Here is an 18937-nt window from a genome sequence, read left to right as displayed (position 1 = left end):
TGGTTGACAAAGATATTTCAAGTTTGAAAAGACATCTCATGTATAAATAATACACTAACTTCCATCCACTAACGCAAAGGGGCCAGACTTAACTACTTTGCTCATATTGAGAAGCAATTTTTATCATGAATATAGAGTTTTATTCTTAATAGTTTGGGTTCTGATGTACACATATATTTGAACCCATATATTAACTAATTTGAGTGAAATAACAGAAGAGGAAATGATGTATGAGCTTTCTCATATCTGGAAATGAGAAGCCTTTTCTGGGTCTTTGAAGTCAAATAGCCTTGGTTGATCGTGTCTGTTCTATATTATGTCATTGGCAACTAAATGCATCTCTTTAAAATCGAAATTAGGCTCAATGTCCTTTGTTTATAGCTAGAATCCACTTATGAGTGAGTACACACCATATTCTTTTTGTGTCTGGGTTATCTCACTCAGTAAAGTGTTTTCTATTTCCATCCATTTGCATGCAAAATTCAAGATGTCATTGTTTTTTGCCGCTGAATAGAACTCTAAAGTATATATGTGCCACGCCTTCTTTATCCATCTTTCTATTGAGGGGCACCTAGGTTGTCTCCAGGTTCTGGCTATTACAAATAGTGCTGCTATGAACATAGTTGAACAAATGCTTTTGTAGTATGATTGGGCATCTCTTGGGTATATTCCCAAGAGTGGAATTGCTGGATCCTGAAGTAGGTTGACTCCCAGTTTCCTTAGAAATCACCACACTGATTCCCAAAGTGGTTGCACAAGTTTGCATTCCCACCAACAAAGTAAGTTCCCCTTACTCCACTACCTCTCCAGCATAGACTATCATTGGTGTTTTTGATTTTAGCCATTCTGACAGGTATAAGAGTTGTTTTGATTTGCATTTCCCTGATCGCTAAGGAGGTTGAGCATGACCTTAAGTGACTTTTGGCCATTTGAACTTTTTCTGTTGAGAATCCTCTGTTCAGTTCAGTACCCCATTTTTTAATTGGGTTAATTAGAGTTTTAATGTCTAGTTTCTTGAGTTCTTTATATATTTTGGAGATCAGATGGGGAGAGCTTGGGGGAATGGGATAATTGAGATGGAGGAATGGTGAATATGGGAGCAGGGAAGAAGATATCTTACCTAAGGGAGCCATTTTAGGGTTGGCAAGAGTCTTGGCTCTAGAGGGGTTCCCAGGTGTCCAAGGGGATTTCCCCAGCTAGGTCTATGGGCAGCAGAGGAAAGGGTGCCTGAACTGGCCTTCTCCCATAGCCACACTGATATGATCTTGCATATCACCATAGAACCTTCATCTGTCGAGGGATGGAGATAGAGACAGAAACCTACATTGGAGCCCTGGACTGAGCTCCCAAAGCCCAGATGAAGAGCAGAAGGAGGGAGAATATGAGCAAGGAAGTCAGGACCATGAGGGGTGCGTCCACCCACAGAGACAGTGGGGCTGATCTAATGGGAGCTCACCAAGGTCAGCTGGACTGGGTCTGAACAAGCATGTGATCAAACCGGACTCTCTGAATGTGTCTGACAATTAGGGCAGACTGAGAAGCCAATGATAATGACACTGGATTTTGATTCTACTGCATGTACTGCCTTTTTGGGAGCCTAGTCTGTTTGGATGCACACCTTCCTAGACCTGGATGGAGGGTGGGGGGCCTTGGACTTCCCACAAGGCAGGGCACCCTGACTACTCTTAGGACTGGAGAGCAAGGAGAAGGGGTAGTGGGGGCAGGAGGCAGGAAATGTGAGGATGGGAGGAGGTGAAAATTTTAAATAAAATAAAATCAAAATTAAACTTATTTTATCTTTTATGTAAAACTGTAACCATTATGTGTAAACAAGTCTTGTTATGAAGGTTAAAACACATATGTAAGTACCCAATAGTGTACTCAACACCTAGTGTGCTCTTACTCAGTGCTTACTCTTATTTTCCTTCTTGACATTCTTAAGTCTGAGCCATTTGACTGATCAAGGTGCAATCCCTTGTTAGCATCCATAGTAGCTCCAAAGGCTTATTTTCTAGACATGGAATCATTTCATAATTTTTATTATAATTAATCACAGTACTTAGAACACTCCCTGTTCTCCTAGGTAGCTAAGCAAGGAAATTGAGGGGTCTCATTGGCCCAAAATAATAGTAACATTTAGAGTTACACCTCTATTGATATGGATTTACTATATGGTAGATTGCAAAATTTTTTAATCAGTAATGTCATTGGATTGTATATTAGTTTATTTTTCACATTTCTGTGATCAAATACCAACTTAAGGCATGAAATACTTCTTTTGGCCTTTGATAGAGGAGGGTCATCTATCTATGTGTTACTTTCATTGGTTAATAAAGAAACTGCCTTGGCCCTTTGATAGGACAGAAAATTAGGTAGGTGGAGTAATCAGAACAGGATGCTGGGTAGACGGCAGTGAGGCAGATGTGATGAAGCTCCGGACCAAGATTAGAATCTTCCCAGTAAGCCATCACTTTGTGGTGCTACACAGATTATTAGAAATGGGTTAAGCAAGATGTTAGAATTAGCCAAGAAGAGGCTAGATATAATGGGCCAAGCAGTGTTTAAATGAATACAATTTGTGTGTTGTTATTTCGGGTATAAAGCTAATCATGCGGGATCTGGCTGGGACAAAAAGCAGGCCTGCTCGCCTAATCTCTACAGGCCTTTCATCTAACTCCACCGTGGGCTGGGAAGACATGGTGCCAGATCTGGCTTCTCTAAGGAGGTGTGAACATGAGGTATTTTGCTCACATCTCTAAGGATCAGGAAGCAGAAAGAAAAGGAAGTGGGATCTGACTATAAACATCAAAGCCTGCCCCCAATGACCTACTTCCTATACCTAGGCCTCACCGCCAGAGGTTCTACAGCCTGCTAAAACAGTGCCACTAGCTAGGGCCCAAGTGTTAAGATAATCGCGCCTACAGGAGACGTCTTACATTCAAACAATAACAGATCCCTACAGCAATCTATCAAATGTGTGGCCTCCATCTCAGGTTACCATGTCTGAGGATCAAGAGAATTAGATCCTTTATACTCTTCTGACTGTATGTTTTACCTTAATCACATATCTTGTTGATAACCTTCCCCTTCCTGCCCTATTCCATCACCTTTGTCTCACTAAGCCACAGTGGTTTTGAACTGTGAGGGTCTGGTATGTGATGTATATACTTACTGGATTTCTAAGAATAAAGTATTCTTTGTTTCCTCTCAGTTTTATCCCAGGGATGCTTCTCTCCCTATGATAGTTTAAAGTGTGGGGCTTAGAAATCCATTAAATGTTACTTAATACCTTTGGTGTACACCTGTGTGTTATAGACAGACATGCACTTTACATTCAAAAGCAGTATTTGTTGGTCTTAAATTGTAACAGAAATGATTTTTAGTACCACAGACGCTTGTTAAAACTGTTAGATTTAATTATTTCATCTATTTTTTTCTTTCAACAAACATGTTTAGCCCTTATTTGGCTGGGGCAATGGTTATGTCCATTTAAAAGATTGACTCTTTGTCCCTTGGGACTTACAATCTGCAAAATGGATGATAAAAATAATGATAGTTTTTATAAAGTCATGAAGCACTTCAAAATTTATCTGTGTTGGGATCTTACTCCATTATGACAGCTGCTTCTGGTTGCCCCTTTTACAAAGTTAGCACTGGGAAGATGGCCTTAGAGGAGGAACAATGTCTTTGAGAGCTCTCTGCAGAGCTCACCTTCTTTCCCATCATTTCGGCTATTCCTTGTATAGTTGTGACAACCATGATCAAATTGGAATTTAAGGGCATGACCAAGCAGGTTGTTGAGAAAGGAAGTTAGGAATGAAACAGTTTTGGAGAAGCAACCTCATATCATTTCAGACTTATTTTTACCTTTTATTTTTTCAAATGACTTGCCTTGTAGTGTATTTTACTAAGAACAATGAAAATTACATATTTGAAAATACATATTTAACTCTGATGTAGTTAAGAAGTTCTTATAAAGCTTGGTGGTAGTGGCACAAGTCTTTAAACCCAGCATTCAGGAGGCAGAGGCAGGCAGCTCTCTGAGTTCAAGGCCAGTCTGTTCTATAGAGCATGTTCCAGGACAGGCAGACCTACACAGAGAAATCCTGTCTTGAAAAAAAAAACAAGCAAACAAAATTAAAAAAGAAAAAGATCATATAAAATGCATTCTAATTCGATACTTTTAGTTTTGTGGCATTGAAACCATGGAATAAATTCTTTTTTATATAGGATTTGAAGAAGAGGGAGCCCATAAGTTGCAAAGAAGTCATTTTTACTGTGGAGTAAATAAACTTGAGTTTAATTTTTAAATGATAACTGTGGTTTGACCATTAATTAAGGCAGAGTCTTTAACAATGAGAAAAACATTTAACACAGCTGCCATTGATTCATCCAATTCATAAGTGCTGATCATAAATAAATATTCTTGGAGTTTTAACTCATTGAAGCCTATCTCTTTAGTGCCAATGTCTTTCTGGAAAGCACTGATAAAGACATTTGATAAAATGCATAGAATGATAAAATATTTTCAAACTTTCATCTGGTAATTTTGTTCCTTAAGCAATCTGTACTGAAAACATAAATCTCAAATCCTGATAACCCATAATGCACAGTCACTTTGCCCAACAGCTTAACAAGAAGGAAATGATTAGCTAATGTTTGGAAAACTTGTGGAATGAAATAGCATAGAGCCTTTCAAATATTTTTAAAGAATATTAACCATGCAGGAACATGTTTATGCAATTCAACTGAAAAAAAAAGCTATATAAAACCAGTACTGGGACTTAAGCCTAGGGCCTGCCTTGTTCTCGGCAGTCACTTTACTGCACTGATCTAGACTTCCAGCCTTCTTCTGTAGACACTATTTCCATTGTAAAGTTTTCTGTTCTTTGTGTTGGAAGGTTTATAGTTTCATCTATTTAGTTTTCTGTATTTTAAATCATGTATCGCCAATCAATGTAGATTAAATTCATAGTGAATACACGTGTTCTATAAGCATTCCGTCCTTTCCCTCAGTGAGACAATTTCTACTACTATCCAATCAAATTTCTATTACTGTGATAGAATTTTTTCCAGATTTTTATCTTTAGAACATTTTTCTTTGTAATGAGTTTTTAATTTTCTAATGTTTATTTTGATATTTTTGGTATGACTTTATCTTTGTTAGTTTCAGTTTTTAGGTATTCTCCTTAAAGAACAACAATTCAGTTCCATATTGAAGACTACCTTTCAACAGTAAAGTGCTTTCCCAGTACAAAGTCTTGGATTCAGTGCACAGTACCATCCCCCCATATAAAGTTGGTGCTCTCATTACCAGCTATTCTAATCTATTATTTACCCTGTACATAAAAGTCCTACTTTATTTAGTGGGAAAAGTTGAGAAGGACAGATGTCAGTATATCCCAAAAGAGCTATATTTGTTTCTTTTAAAACACTACAATCTTGATTTCTCTAATTGAATCTATTCTCCCCAGACATATTGATGGTGTAAAGAAAGCTACCTTTCATTGAATCATTCATTGGGCTAGACACTTTTATGTATTATACAGTTTTGCAGTCTACTACAAGAACTCTTTTAAGTAAAACAATCATTTGGAAATTGTACTCTTACATTAGAAAATTACAAATGTGCTCCCACAGAAAACAGTTTGAATTTAACTTAATTCTAATGGTTTATTTCTAATGAATTAGTTCTTCATGTCTAAATTAATTTTGCCATTGCTTCATTTCCTTCCATTGAAGAAGAGATCGTTTCATGGTCTCTCTACTCCCTCCCTTCTTTTTTGCTTGCCTCTTGCCTCTTTGATACTGGATGCCAGCATGCTGTACAGAATTGTATTCCTAGCGCTCTCTCTCTCTCTCTCTCTCTCTCTCTCTCTCTCTCTCTCTCTCTTCTGTTTTAAGAACGGTTTTTACTAAGTTATCCAGGCTCCTCTTGAACTCACTGGAGCCGAGGCAGACCTAGAACTTGCACTTCTTCTGCCTTAGTCTTTTGAATAACAGATGATAGGTGTGTGCCTCCAGGCCTGAAAAACTGTGCTTTCTTCTCTTATTGCTATGATTAATCTAAGTTGATTGCTTTCATTCTTAGACCATATACTAATCTCCATTCCACTACGTATGTACCTAGCAGTTCAGCTGGAGACTTTTTAAACAAAAGCATTTAAATACACGCAGCAAGTTGTTGTATTAGATGTTGTTAGTAAAACTACTGATTTAGTTTTTGTCTTTTTTTTCTCTGTAATCTTCCCATGGCCCCTTTGTTTGGCTTCTATTTTATTTGTTTACAGAGATGCAGGCTTTGAAGTAGAAAGTTATATAGGGCCATTACAGAGAAGGGCGAAACAAAAAGCTGCTTTATACAAAAACAGGTATCCTCATTTTACCATCTTGCTGCCTGGAGTTCTCTGCCATTGTCATTCATGGATTTTGGTTTCCTTTCGAATGTCTGCATTGACTTTCTTATTACTATCCTAATTTTCTGTAAAAATTCACTTTGTCCTTTGTCTCCACAGTTAGGAAATAGTTCATGTTATTCATGAATATTGAACTGTCATAGTGTTGCCTGATGTGGTAGTAGGGGTACTTTTTAAATAACTTTTTGGATATAATGATTTAATGATATTATCTCAGCCTTGTTTTTATTTCTGTTTTGTGATAAAGGGCTTTGTATATTTGGTTCTCTTCATATGGAGTTCCTATCCTTAGGTAACTGCTCCTTTATGGATATTACATTGCCTTTGCAAGATTTGTACTAGTAAAATTGATACATTTAGTGTTATCTCTCATCACAATGAAGTAGCTATGATATAAGACTTTAAATAGTCACAGCTAAAATAGCTGTTTAAAAAATAGAGTAAAAACAGCATATACATCAGACATTGTTCATGATTACCAAGAACATCTTCAAGTATGTCAGGTATTATAAATATGATTGTTCAGATTGTTTTTGTTTTCTAACTCATGGAAGAAGAATAAAAATTGGTCTATTTTTAGCAGAGACTGAAGGGAATATCAGTGTGACTGTTAACTGACACTTTTGTCAAGTTCAGTTTCTACCTGAGCGTTTTGGCTTTTATTTCCCTTTCTTTCATTACTTTGGATGTTAGAGTTTTCAAAGTGAAATTTTTAACAGTGACATTTCTAACCTTTAGGTCTGAGGAACGTGTTGCCCCTGAAATTGGTTGAGTCACTTAATATTTTTCATCACCTGCCAAAACTGAAGAGATCTGTCCCTTTTGCCTTCTGCTTCTTGAGCCATTTTCCTGCTGGTAGTAATCTTCTATTGTGTGTGGCAAGTTTTTCCACATTTCTGATGTGAACCCTACCAGAGTTTGATCCTTAAAGTGACTCAGGATTGAAAGGTTTCGAGATTTCCACTTCTGTTCATGAAAGAGTAACTGGTACATGACTGGTTATTTTTCAAGTCTTATCTCCCATAACAACTGGAAACCAGACAAAATGTATGAAAAAAAAACCTTGAATTCAGACATTAAACAGAGGCTGCAATCTTTGAAAGAAAGGGAATGAATGAGTGGGATGAGTGTTACAGTCACCCTGACTTTTGACTGCAAAATGGGACTTTCAAGGTCAAGGAGCTTGAGGTCTTGCTGAATTTAAGAGACAGAGAGGAGTAGATAGCAGGGATTGGTGGAAGAGACTATTAGACATGGGGAGCCACTCACAGAAATAACTCCAAAATTCTGCAGAAATGTAAATCTGAGCATGTGTCATAAAGGACATCTGAGATCCTACATCAGGAGTTATGAGAAACTATCTAATACCAGATGCATACAGTAGAGACCCAAGAGTGATCTTTGCATGTTAGCAGACTTAGATTAACCCTAGAGTAAGGCTACTCTGATCCCAGAAGAACAAAACAAAACCACACCTTGAAAAATGACTCTCTGATATAATTTAACTGTTTGTCCACAGGACTAAGGCAAAATCCAGATACTCAAAAATGTAATTATTAAAAGGTTCAGTACCTTCCCCAGATTATTAGATCTTCTAAGAAGCAGTGATATATGAGCTGTAAGTAGTAGAAAGTTAGTCAACAGAAAGAGAACCAGAAATGATGGCAATTAATTAACAAAGGACTTTAAAGCAACTCTGGAAATACCTTGAAGGATTAAAAGAAAAGCATAATTATAACAAAGAAATAAAAGACTGTAGAGAATCTAAAGTATCTTCTGGAGGGGAAAATTGTACGATATGAAATGAAAATTTACTTGATGAGACAAATAGCAAATTAAACATTACAGAAAAAAAGGATTAATGAATTTCAATATGTGAGTGGAAATTGTCCAATTTCAGACATAATAGCCCAGTTTGGGGGAAGATTCAAAGAACAGTGAGGCAGTATCAAGCAGATTTTATGCCATGTAACTGGAGTCAAGGAAAGAAAAGAAGAAAATAGTGAAGTAATGACTATAAAATTTCAAATATGTTAAAAACTTTGGAGACCTTTCTCCATAGATGTGAGAAATTTAGCAGCCAGCATCAGAAAAACTACAAAGAAAACAAGATTAGAACAATTATAATCAATGTGTTAAAAGCAGTGATTGCATTTTAAATGCTGCTGGAGAAAAACAAAAACATATGAAGTGCAGGGAGAGCCTTTTACTTCTCATCAAAGACATTGACGAAGATGACACACTGGCACCCTTAAAGGACTTAAAGTGAGGAAACAAACAAAATGTAAAACAAAATAGTACTTCCGACTGCAAAATCCGTAGGTAATGAAAGTATCTTAAAAATTAAGGGAAAAGAGAAATGAGGGTGAAATGAGGTGTTTTGAGATGTAAATGGGAAAAGTAGGTACTAGCACACCTCAATTGTAAAAACATTAATGGCATCCTTTAGATGGAGAATAATACCTGATAGGAGCAGAGACAGGTAGGTCCTGGAGCTGACTGGTCAGTCAGTTTAACCGAAATGGTGAGCTAGATTTGGTGACACATAGTTTCAACCTCCAGCCACCAGATATGCAAGTGCCCAACACTTCTCACATATATATGCACATAACACATACACATGCATGCACACACAAATATAGATATGGTAAACTTAAATGGAACCATACCAATAAGTTAAATATAAGTAATGTAGCCACTGCACTTAAAGGTTGCAAAACTGCAAGACCTAATATACTATAGATAAGAACTAACTTTAAGAATAAATATGCATTAAAAGCAAGAATATGGAAAGATAATGTTAACAGTAATCACGAAGAAACCAGAATGCCCATATTAATATGAGATGAAGTAGTCTTTAGTAAGAGTGGTATTACCAGGAATAAGGCTGGCCATTTTATTATGATAACTGATCAATTCATCAAGAAGACAATGACCAGAAATATGCCCCTAAGAAAGCCAAACGTGGAAAATAAGCATATTCTGATAAGATAAACAGACAAAACTGTCATCAAAATTGGATATTGTAGCTATCTTAACTTGGTGCTTGGTAGAACTCCTAACTGAATCTAATTGACATATAAAACATTAGACAAAACACTACTAGAATATATTTTCTTCTTAAATTCATGTTACACTTAGTATGAACCATAAAATAATCTTTCAGCACATTTAACAAGGAGCTCATATAATGTATGTTCTTTTTGACCAAAATGCAATTAAATTGGAAGTATCAAAAGTATCTTTAATTGCTCAAATATTAGGCTATTATACAGTATATTTGTTGTTGTTATTGCTGTTTTGAGACAGTCTCACAGTGTAATTCAAGCCAGCCTAGAACGTATTATGTAGCCAAAGCTGGCCTTGAACTTATGATGAGCCTCTTGCCTTAGTCTTGCAAGTACTGAGATTATGATCATGAGCTGCCATGCCTAGCTTTTAATATACATCTAAAAAGATAATGAGCCAAAAATCATAAGAGAAGTTAGGAGATATTTTAGATAAATAATAATGAAAATACAACATATGCAAAATTTATGAGATGCGGGTGGATAGAGACAACTTCAAAAGGAAAACCTAAAGTCAACCAACTTCTCCTTTAGAAACTGGTGAACAAGTGCAGATCCCTCCAGGTAAATAAGAGAATTGTAGAAAAGTAAAACCGAGTGAATGGAGAACAAGCAATACAGGCAAAATACAAAGAAGGCATCAGCACACATAGCAATAAAATTGCTGAGCTTATAGCTAGATTTACAAAGATTTAAAAGGAAGAAAAGACACATTCACAGAAATATCCAATGTTGGAGACAATGTAATAGGTCTTACTATAGCTCTTTTTTGAAAGAATAAGAGAATATTCTGCTGAATATTATGCCAGGGGTTTCTACAATGTAGATAAATGAAAAGATTCATTGAAAGGTACAATTGATCAAAATGGACAGAAAAACTAGGAAATCTGAAGTTTGACATCTGTCAAAGACATTAACTGTATAATTAAATATCATTCAACAATTAAAACTATATTTTTAATATATTTATGATATATTTAATGGTAAATCCTACCAAATGTTTAAAGAACAAATAAACCAAACTCAGAATATAGAGGACAATAGAACTCTTCCTAATTCATGCCGTGAGGCAGACGATGTTGGAACCTGTTGGTGTGCAGCAGCCATGGAAAACAGTGTAGGAATTGCTGACAATTTTTAATTCAAAATCACCACAGTGCTCCAGCAGTCCCACATTAGAGTACATATTCAAAAGAATTGAAAACGGGAACTCAGGGCTTATCCCCAGTCTAGTATGCCTTATGTTATTCACAGTAGCTAAGGTATGGAAATAACTCCTAGCAATAAACGAATAAAGGAAATGCTATTTAAAATGGGAGTTTTTAAAATGGAGAAATCTGGGCATTTACATCAATGTGGATTAATCTGGAGAGCATTATGCTAAGTGAAATAAAGCAGCCACAGGAGGACAAACACTGCATGATTACAAGCACCGCGTGATGATGCTTATGTGAGAAGTCTGTAATAATGCTTACTAGAAGCTTATGGCAGGGCTGGAAGGGTTGTTCTCTCTGTGTTGTTATAGTTACACTTTCCATAAGCTGTCAAGATCTATGCCATGTAGTCCTTTAGTTAATATAGTATGCTTATCTCAAAATTGATGAAGTTAAGTATCATGTTAAGTATCCCTAGTACAAAACAAAGGTAAAAGGATGCAGTTTGGGAGGAGCTGATGAATGTCTATTTCCTTGATTGTGATGGTAGTATTATAGTTGTTTGCAACTATACAAACTCATTGAATTGTGTATATTAAATGTGTTTATTTTTGCTGGACTTGGAGATATGTGCCTATAATCCCAGCTAATTGGGAGTCTTAGCCTGCAGAATCTCAAATTCAACCTTAAGTCTTGGTAGCACAGTGCTGAGTAAACACCCTATTTTTTTTTTAAAAAAACGAAGCATATTTGCATACACACACAAACCCAGACACACACACACACACACACAAACACTAAGCTGTTGAAAAGTTGAAGAGAAATAATATCATTATCCTTAATTGTAATAGTTCCAAGCAGGAAGCCACCTGTATACTCATCACCAAACTGTAAGCAACCTACATATCTGTCACCAAACTAAAGGCAACCTACATATTTATCAGCAGTTTACTGGATACATTTTTTTTGGTGTATTTATTCAGTGCAGTTCTAAGCAATAATAATGAGCTCACAAAATGCTTAGATATCCAGAGCAGCATGTTAGGTGAAAGAATACTGACAAAAATGGATTGTGGATAGGGTGATGATTTGTATGGAATTCTAGAAAAGGCAAAACTAGAAAGTAGATTGGTGCTTGCCAGGGCCTAGGATTTCAAGAAAGGAAGCTGTTACTAAAGGACATGAGGGAACTCTTTGGGATAATAGTAAGAGTTCCAAACCTTGACCGTGATTCAACTTACATATATGTGTGCATTTGCCATAGTTTCTTGAATGTTACATTTGATCCTGGTAATTTTTTGCATGCCAATTATATTTTGGTAAAAGTGATGTTTAAGAAGCATTTTGGAAGAAAGATATCAATTCCATTTATAGAAACACTGCAGGCCCGGCAAGTCTAGCTCAATGATAGAGTGTTTACCTAACTTCTACGAGGGCTTTTGGTTCAATTCCCAACGCCATACACACACACCTCCCTTGGGTTCAGTCCTCAACACCACACGTGCATGCACACACACGTACATGCACACACACATACATTCAACCTCTTGTGTAGTTCATGGTAGAAGTTTTGGGGAGTTTCAACTGTTGTTTGAAAGGTTAAAGAAAGAAGGAGAGGACAACTATAGTGCCATTTGTCCGCTTTGTCTCTGGAATCTGCTTTTCTTCCCTCTAAAATGAGACAGTCTTGCTGATTTTCTGCTCTCAAGCTGTCTTTCCAGTTCTTGTCTTCTGCAAGAACATGCACTCCAAGGAAGAACTTTAAAATCCAAAGAGTTAACCTTGTTAAATCCAGAAAGCACATGAGAAACAAATGCATCAGTTTTATTACGGGGTCTTAACTTATTAAGCTGGCACAGTTCATCAGATCTCTATGGAATCAGAAAGAAGATAAAATCTAGGATGAAGAAGCTAAAATGATTTTCCAGCTCATTTTACATTAGCGTTTAAATTAATCAGCGTGTTTGTTTTCTATCTACTCCATTTCTCCCGAGTGGGCTCCACGGCAAGGACAAGATGGTTAAGTATAGGTCATTAACCAAGGAGGTAAAATATAGATACAAAGTCCCATTCTTTAGTTGTTTCTGTTGTTTTCTTCAAAGTGTTGTGGCTTCCCTGATTGTGCTGCATACTCAGTCACAAGAAAGTGCCAAAGCAAAGTCCCATAAAAATCTTTAGTAGTAGAAAGAAATATGAGGAGACTATATCCATTAACTGTATCCATTAATATTCTTTCTAAAACTTCTGGACCTAATTTTCTTAAATTTGTTCATGCCAAGACATCTTCAGATGTCAATAATAACGTCCCTTTTTGCTTGGTCTGTTTCATATTAAAATAACCCTTTTCATATCAAAAGCTGAGTTGCAAGATTTAAAGCTCTTTGAGAAAAATGTTTTCAGAGTAGGAAATTCAAATGGAAATTATTTCATTTTTGAAATCTGTAGTAAATTGTTGCCTAAAATTAGTGCATTAGATACGTAAGTAATAAAAATTGTGGTGTGTTCCACTTGTCAGGAAAGAAGCCATAGCTAGTCCATTTTCAGAATGTTGCCGTGTATTAAATTCAGTACCCACTGCAATATAAATTAGGGAAAGAAAATATGTACAGGTATGTTATTTTTTCTAGTCTAGGTAATCATTCTTATCTAAATTGGACTGTAATAAAAAATAAGACAGCCTGTCGACCTGAAACTGAATTTTTAAAGAAGTTTGCTGAAAATGGTTGAGTTAGTCTTGCTAAGGGGAAGAAATGGGTCCTTCAGTTCAACAATTGGCAGAATCAGGGTAATCTAAAGCATGCATTTGATTGGGGTGACTATGTCAGTGTGATTAGACTTGATTATAAAGAAAATTCAGAACTTCCAGCTCTGTTAGACTTTAACTCTCCTTCCCCTGGCATTTTAGAAATATAGAAATGAGAGGATGGAAGCATATAATGCTGTTACTATTTTATCTCTGTGAAGACTAAACCAAAAAAAGTATTAGAATAAAGTAATTCTTGATTCTCAGTTTTAGATATTTATGCTCTTCTATACTATCCATGCTATCTAGCTGTATTGCTTTAGTTTCTCAGACTACATACAGAGGTTGAAGGGAGAGTGTACTATAAAGCTATGGTGTTTGTTTGGTTGTTGTTTAGTATATTTTCTTCTATAATAAAAATGGTGTGAACAAAAAAGTCTCAAATGCATTTGAACCTTACTGTTTCTCTCCCGTCTCTTCCAGTTTAGCTTATTTTCTTTCATTTCAAGTCGCTCTGAGATTCAGGTTATCTGGAACCTAAGCATTATTCATTCCATAGTATAAATTGCATAATTAAATGATCAGATCCCATCCCTAGCTGAATAATCATTAAACACGTGTAAGTGGAAATTTTCATTCAGTGGCCAGTTTGTGGAGAATAGACAGAAGACCTAGATTTCATGATGGCTGCATAGATAGAGGAGAACATGAAATGAGAAGGCATAGGGAGGTAGAAAGGGTGTTAGTAAGCCATCCTTCTGTTGGTAATCCATTGAGGATGAAACAGTAGGCTTTGCTCTGGGTTTCTAATAGGACCAGTTTGAAGACTTGTAAATTGGTGTTGATCTTTTATTAGATCAGTGTGGGTTGTGTCCCATTGGGTTCAAACAACCTTTTCACAGTGGTCTCCTAAAACCATTGGAAAACACCGATATTAACCTTGTGATTCATAACAGTAGCAAAATTGCAGTTATGAAGCAACAACAAACTTTTATGGTTGGGGTCACTACAACATGAAGAACTGTATTAAAGTGTCACAGCATTAGATAGGTTGAGAACCACTCTTGTAGATGGTCTGGCATTTCTACTGAATCCTGTCATCTTTTCAGCTAATTTTGCACTGCCGAGAAGACGAGATGGAGGGATGGAAGGAGACCAGACCTTCTGCTCATTTATATGGTGAACTGTGTAGACTCCATAGAATTTTCTTACCCTGTGGTAATTTACATGACAGCTGTACTCACTATCTTGGAGATTCTGCCTCACCATGCTCACAGGAAATGGCGTGTGAGGACAACGTAGCTTTCTATAAGTCTGGAAGAGGGTTCTCGAAGAACTGAAGTTGATTATAACCTGGATCATGAGATTTTTAGCTCAAAAAGCTATAAGTAAAGTTTCTTTAAGCAATGTAGCCTATGATAATTATTATAGCAGCCATTGCTGACTAATTCAGGATGCAATAATATTTGGCATATTTTACACTCATGAAAACTGTAATTTATATGGCTTGGAAAGGAAACACACAACTTCCCATTGAAATATGAAGAGAAATTTCTTAGTTTAGTGGTGGAAAGAAGGCACCATCATTTTTATTTTTACTTAAACTCCCTGGATCCTGGAGTTTAGTTGCATGGTATAAGGAGCATAATTGGATTTTTGAACTAAGTTGCTGATGAAACCAAGGACACTTGACAATCATTATTTGATGGTATAAGAAACAAACTAAGATACAGGGCTTTTCTCTTTTTCTTTTTATCTGCCTCTAAAATAAATATCTTGTTGAATGTCCGTAGCAAGTAGGCTTATATTATTGAGTTGCTGTTGTTACCTGTAAGCTTCATTCTAAACATAAGTGAGAGTTCACCATGGACTATGCTTTTTAAACTTACCATTTTCTGTTTTTGCAGAGAGGTAGGCTTTGCACTACACTATTGTTAAGTAAATACATCTTTTTCGATGTCTCATGTAATTGTATTCCAGTCCTACAAACACATTTCCAATGTGTTGTGGCTTAAATCAATAGACCGTCCCAGAAGAGGGCATTGGAAGTGGCATGAAACCCAGAGAATCCTGTACAGATTTATATTGCTCTTTATACCGTTATTGTTCCATAACAGCTACATTTCTGAGAGCCACTTTTGATCTGACACTACTGGCTGCCAATTGGCCGTGAGGATTCCCCTAGATTAGGTGGTTGTTTCCTGTTTCTATGTACAGGCTTAGGGAGATGGGGTTTACTTTCCTCCAAATGTTTCTCAACCTCCAAATGTTTCTCAGAACATACGGTACAAAATGTTCAGAAGTAGGATAATTCCTTTAAAAGCTACATCTGGTTACCCTCAGATAAATATTTCCATTAATATTTCAACTCATTTTTTGATCTTTCTTGTAGTTTGTAGTATTTTTTTCAATGTATGTAGGTGGCCTTAAACCATATGGCAAAAGCATTTTCCAAAAACATTCAGTCTTTGCCTTACTATGAACTATTTTCCTTTATTCCTTGTCATTGAATAGCTCCTCTCAGCAGGCTCAGAAACCCCCTTTTCCCTTTGATCTGATTCTGCTTATGCTGTGGCTTAGCTTATGTACTTTGGCGAACTCATACATGTTATAATACCATATTTAAGAATGAAATCACCTATTCATTTCCTCTGTTTGGAATGAAAATATGTTGTTACTATTTTTAGGTACTTCGCATTGAATGTTCCGGCAGGCATTGCCTGGATAGTGTCATTGTTATGCACATGATGCTACCTTTGGGCTCAGTGGTTTGTTGAGTATCTTTTTTAAAATGCTCAACTGCCTAGATTCTTTTTTCCCCTATTAAACGATGCTTTTAGACACTTTATTTTTAGGTCTGTGAACACCTTTTTTTAAAAAAAAAACAGATAAAAGATATTGGATGTATGTTTGTAAATGACATGTGAGAGACTCAGACATTTACAGAAAAACTTTCTAATGTCTATTAAAAGTCTGAATTCTTACATCTTCAAACATCTTAGTAGGGGTGTCATTCCCTCCCCTTCTTGACAGCTGCTTTACTGCAATCTCAACTCTCAAAGTTGGTATTGCTTAGGGCAGGAAAAAATAGGAAATAACAGATAATTTTGCATCATCTACTTTACCTGTTATGAGAACTCTTAAGAACACATACTCAATAATGTCAAAAATCCAAAGAATGTTCCATCTGAAAGAGACCACAGCAAGTTATAAAGGCTGTTTTCAGGCTACCCATTCCCGGTACAAGTTTTTCAGATCCACATGCCCTGGGTTATTGTGAAGTACCTTTTCTTCCCAGGCTGCCTTGCAAAAATGCAATCTGTAGCACCCTTGGCCGTATACTAGCAGTTCCCCAAAGGATTAGCATAGCATAATAAATGACATACAATTTCCCCTACCATGTGGTTGAATCCCTCCCAAAATATTTCATCATTCAGAAGAGTGTTCAGCATGTGTGGTTCTCCTGTTCTATGTATTTTGAGAATTTACTTGAGAAGATGTTATATTATTTTAAGAATGACACGTATGTATTATAGTGGGGTAAATAATAGAAGTGGGGTGAATAATTGCTTTCATTTAAAGTGTTTTGGTAAGAAATAAATTCACTCACATTTCTATGTTTTTTAAATCACTGGTGATGAGAATATACGATGTTGGTCTGTTATTGAAAAGTCATCATGGTACTTGGGATGCATGGATTTACATAGATTATAGAATGACTAACTTCACTATGTCAAAGCTATCAGAGGACCTGTCTTCTGTAGGGATATTGTCTAGTCAGTGTGATGAGAAAGAGTTGATGATGTTGCTGTCCATAGGAGTGGTTGCAGATGTGGACTACACTAAGTTGGAAAATGGAAAAAATAAAGAGGTTAAATTTATCTTAAAGAATGTATAAATCTTTAGATGCTAGTGTTTCTCTGAGTAATGAAAAGAGATCATGATAGTGTAATTCCCACCTAATTTTTGTCCTTTTAAGAACTGCTAATCAAATGGATGATTATAATCTCAAATTATTTTTATATAGCACATAAGAGCTGAAAAGCAGAAAAGTTGGGCTGTCCTTTTTTGTATTTACTTTACTACCTTTAGTATAAGTCATCTGGTGCCTGAATGTCGTCTTTGCCCTGATACTGCAGTAATGGTTTTCAGTGCTACTGAACATTGAGTTTGTGGAAGAAGTGAAATTGTCATAGTGTTCCCTGGTTTGTCTGTGGGATTTGTTTGGGACCTAGTCTGCTATTGTGCCTATCTGTCAGAACTTGCCATAATTTAAATGTTTGAGGTGGATGGTTAAATGTCTTTAAGGGAATATCTTGTTTCCCAAAGAGCATTAATTTTAAAGTGAGAATGTTCTCTAATGCACTATTGAATAATGAGTAATATATAAAATATGGTATAGTCCCATAAATTTAAATATTTTAGAAAGCAGAAATATATTATGCCACTATTATTGTGAATATTCATAGTAATACAGATCCTTTTACCTGCGGTGTATTTATATTTTTGCAAAATGTCCTAAAGTGTGTAGATTATATAATGTAATTTGAATTGCAGCATATTTTTTCAGACTTAATCGTTTAAGGGTATTTCCTAGTTAATGTTTGCAGTTCACTTCACCTATCTGAACCATCCTGACTTTACTAGGGCAAACTGAAGATTATGAGGTCTGATGAAATGTTTTCCTATCCCTATAGCTTAATTTATGGCATTTTTGGCATGATTTATAATGCTTCTTTTCGTCTGCCTTGTGTTAGTTAGCTGTGACTGTGTCTGCCTCTGCGTTGGTTTCCTGCAAACCTGTGTTTTCAGAAAAGCTGCTTGATTACCTATTACCAGTTTTCTAAATCAGACTTACAAATCAGTCAGTGATCTAGCTTTAAACAGGGAATTCTGCAGACATTGGTGATTAGTTAAAGCTCTGTTTTCAACATTACCAAGTTTGAGTGCTTTATTTTACCATGTTTGGTCTTTAAACAAGAAGTTAATATCTTCAATCTGCAAAAATTGTTGATGAGGAATTATTGATGAGGATTAACAAAAATACTTCGGGAAAACATTAATATTCGTGTCTAATGTATAGAAGACATCTCAACACAGTGTAGAAAACACTGTTACTGAGCTAAACCTTGAACCCCTTGAGGGCTTGTCTTTAGTCTTTTATCTCAGTCACCTAACCTAGCATATGGTAAATACTCAGTAAACGCTGGCTTGGTTGAATTGACTGATTTACCCTATTTTATGTTCTGTTACAGCCCACTGTTTGTAACATGGAAGATTGGTCGAGACAAAAGATTGCGTGGATGCATAGGTACTTTTTCTGCCATGAATTTGCATTCAGGACTCAGGGAGTACACACTTACCAGGTGAAGACCAATTTTTGTTTCATTTACATCTACTTATAAAAAAACTTACAATACTTGAACCTAATACTTTAATTCCTTTTCACTTACTAAATTATTGACATTCCTCTCTCCTTTCTTGTTAGTCTTTTTCCTTTTTGGTATCCAATTAACTTCTCTTAATAAAGTATTATTGCTATGTATTATTATATAA

General features: G+C 36.0%; 1 protein-coding gene across 1 annotated transcript in view; it reads left to right on the top strand.

Annotated features, from left to right (window-relative positions):
* The window catches only part of LOC121444997 (AMME syndrome candidate gene 1 protein), a 149929-nt gene that overhangs the window by 78432 nt on the left and 52560 nt on the right, over nt 1-18937 (top strand). Inside the window, exon 4 of the mRNA XM_041646963.1 lies at nt 18637-18747. Coding sequence (XP_041502897.1) covers nt 18637-18747 — 111 coding nt within the window. The remainder of the gene's footprint in view (nt 1-18636; nt 18748-18937) is intronic.

The sequence above is a fragment of the Microtus oregoni genome, unplaced genomic scaffold (genome assembly GCF_018167655.1).
Source record: "Microtus oregoni isolate MIOR12 unplaced genomic scaffold, Mior012 000152F_ref0000281, whole genome shotgun sequence".
Classification (NCBI taxonomy): Eukaryota; Metazoa; Chordata; class Mammalia; order Rodentia; family Cricetidae; genus Microtus; species Microtus oregoni.
Note: the sequence above shows the minus strand (reverse complement) of the source record. Positions and strands in the feature narration are given on the sequence as shown.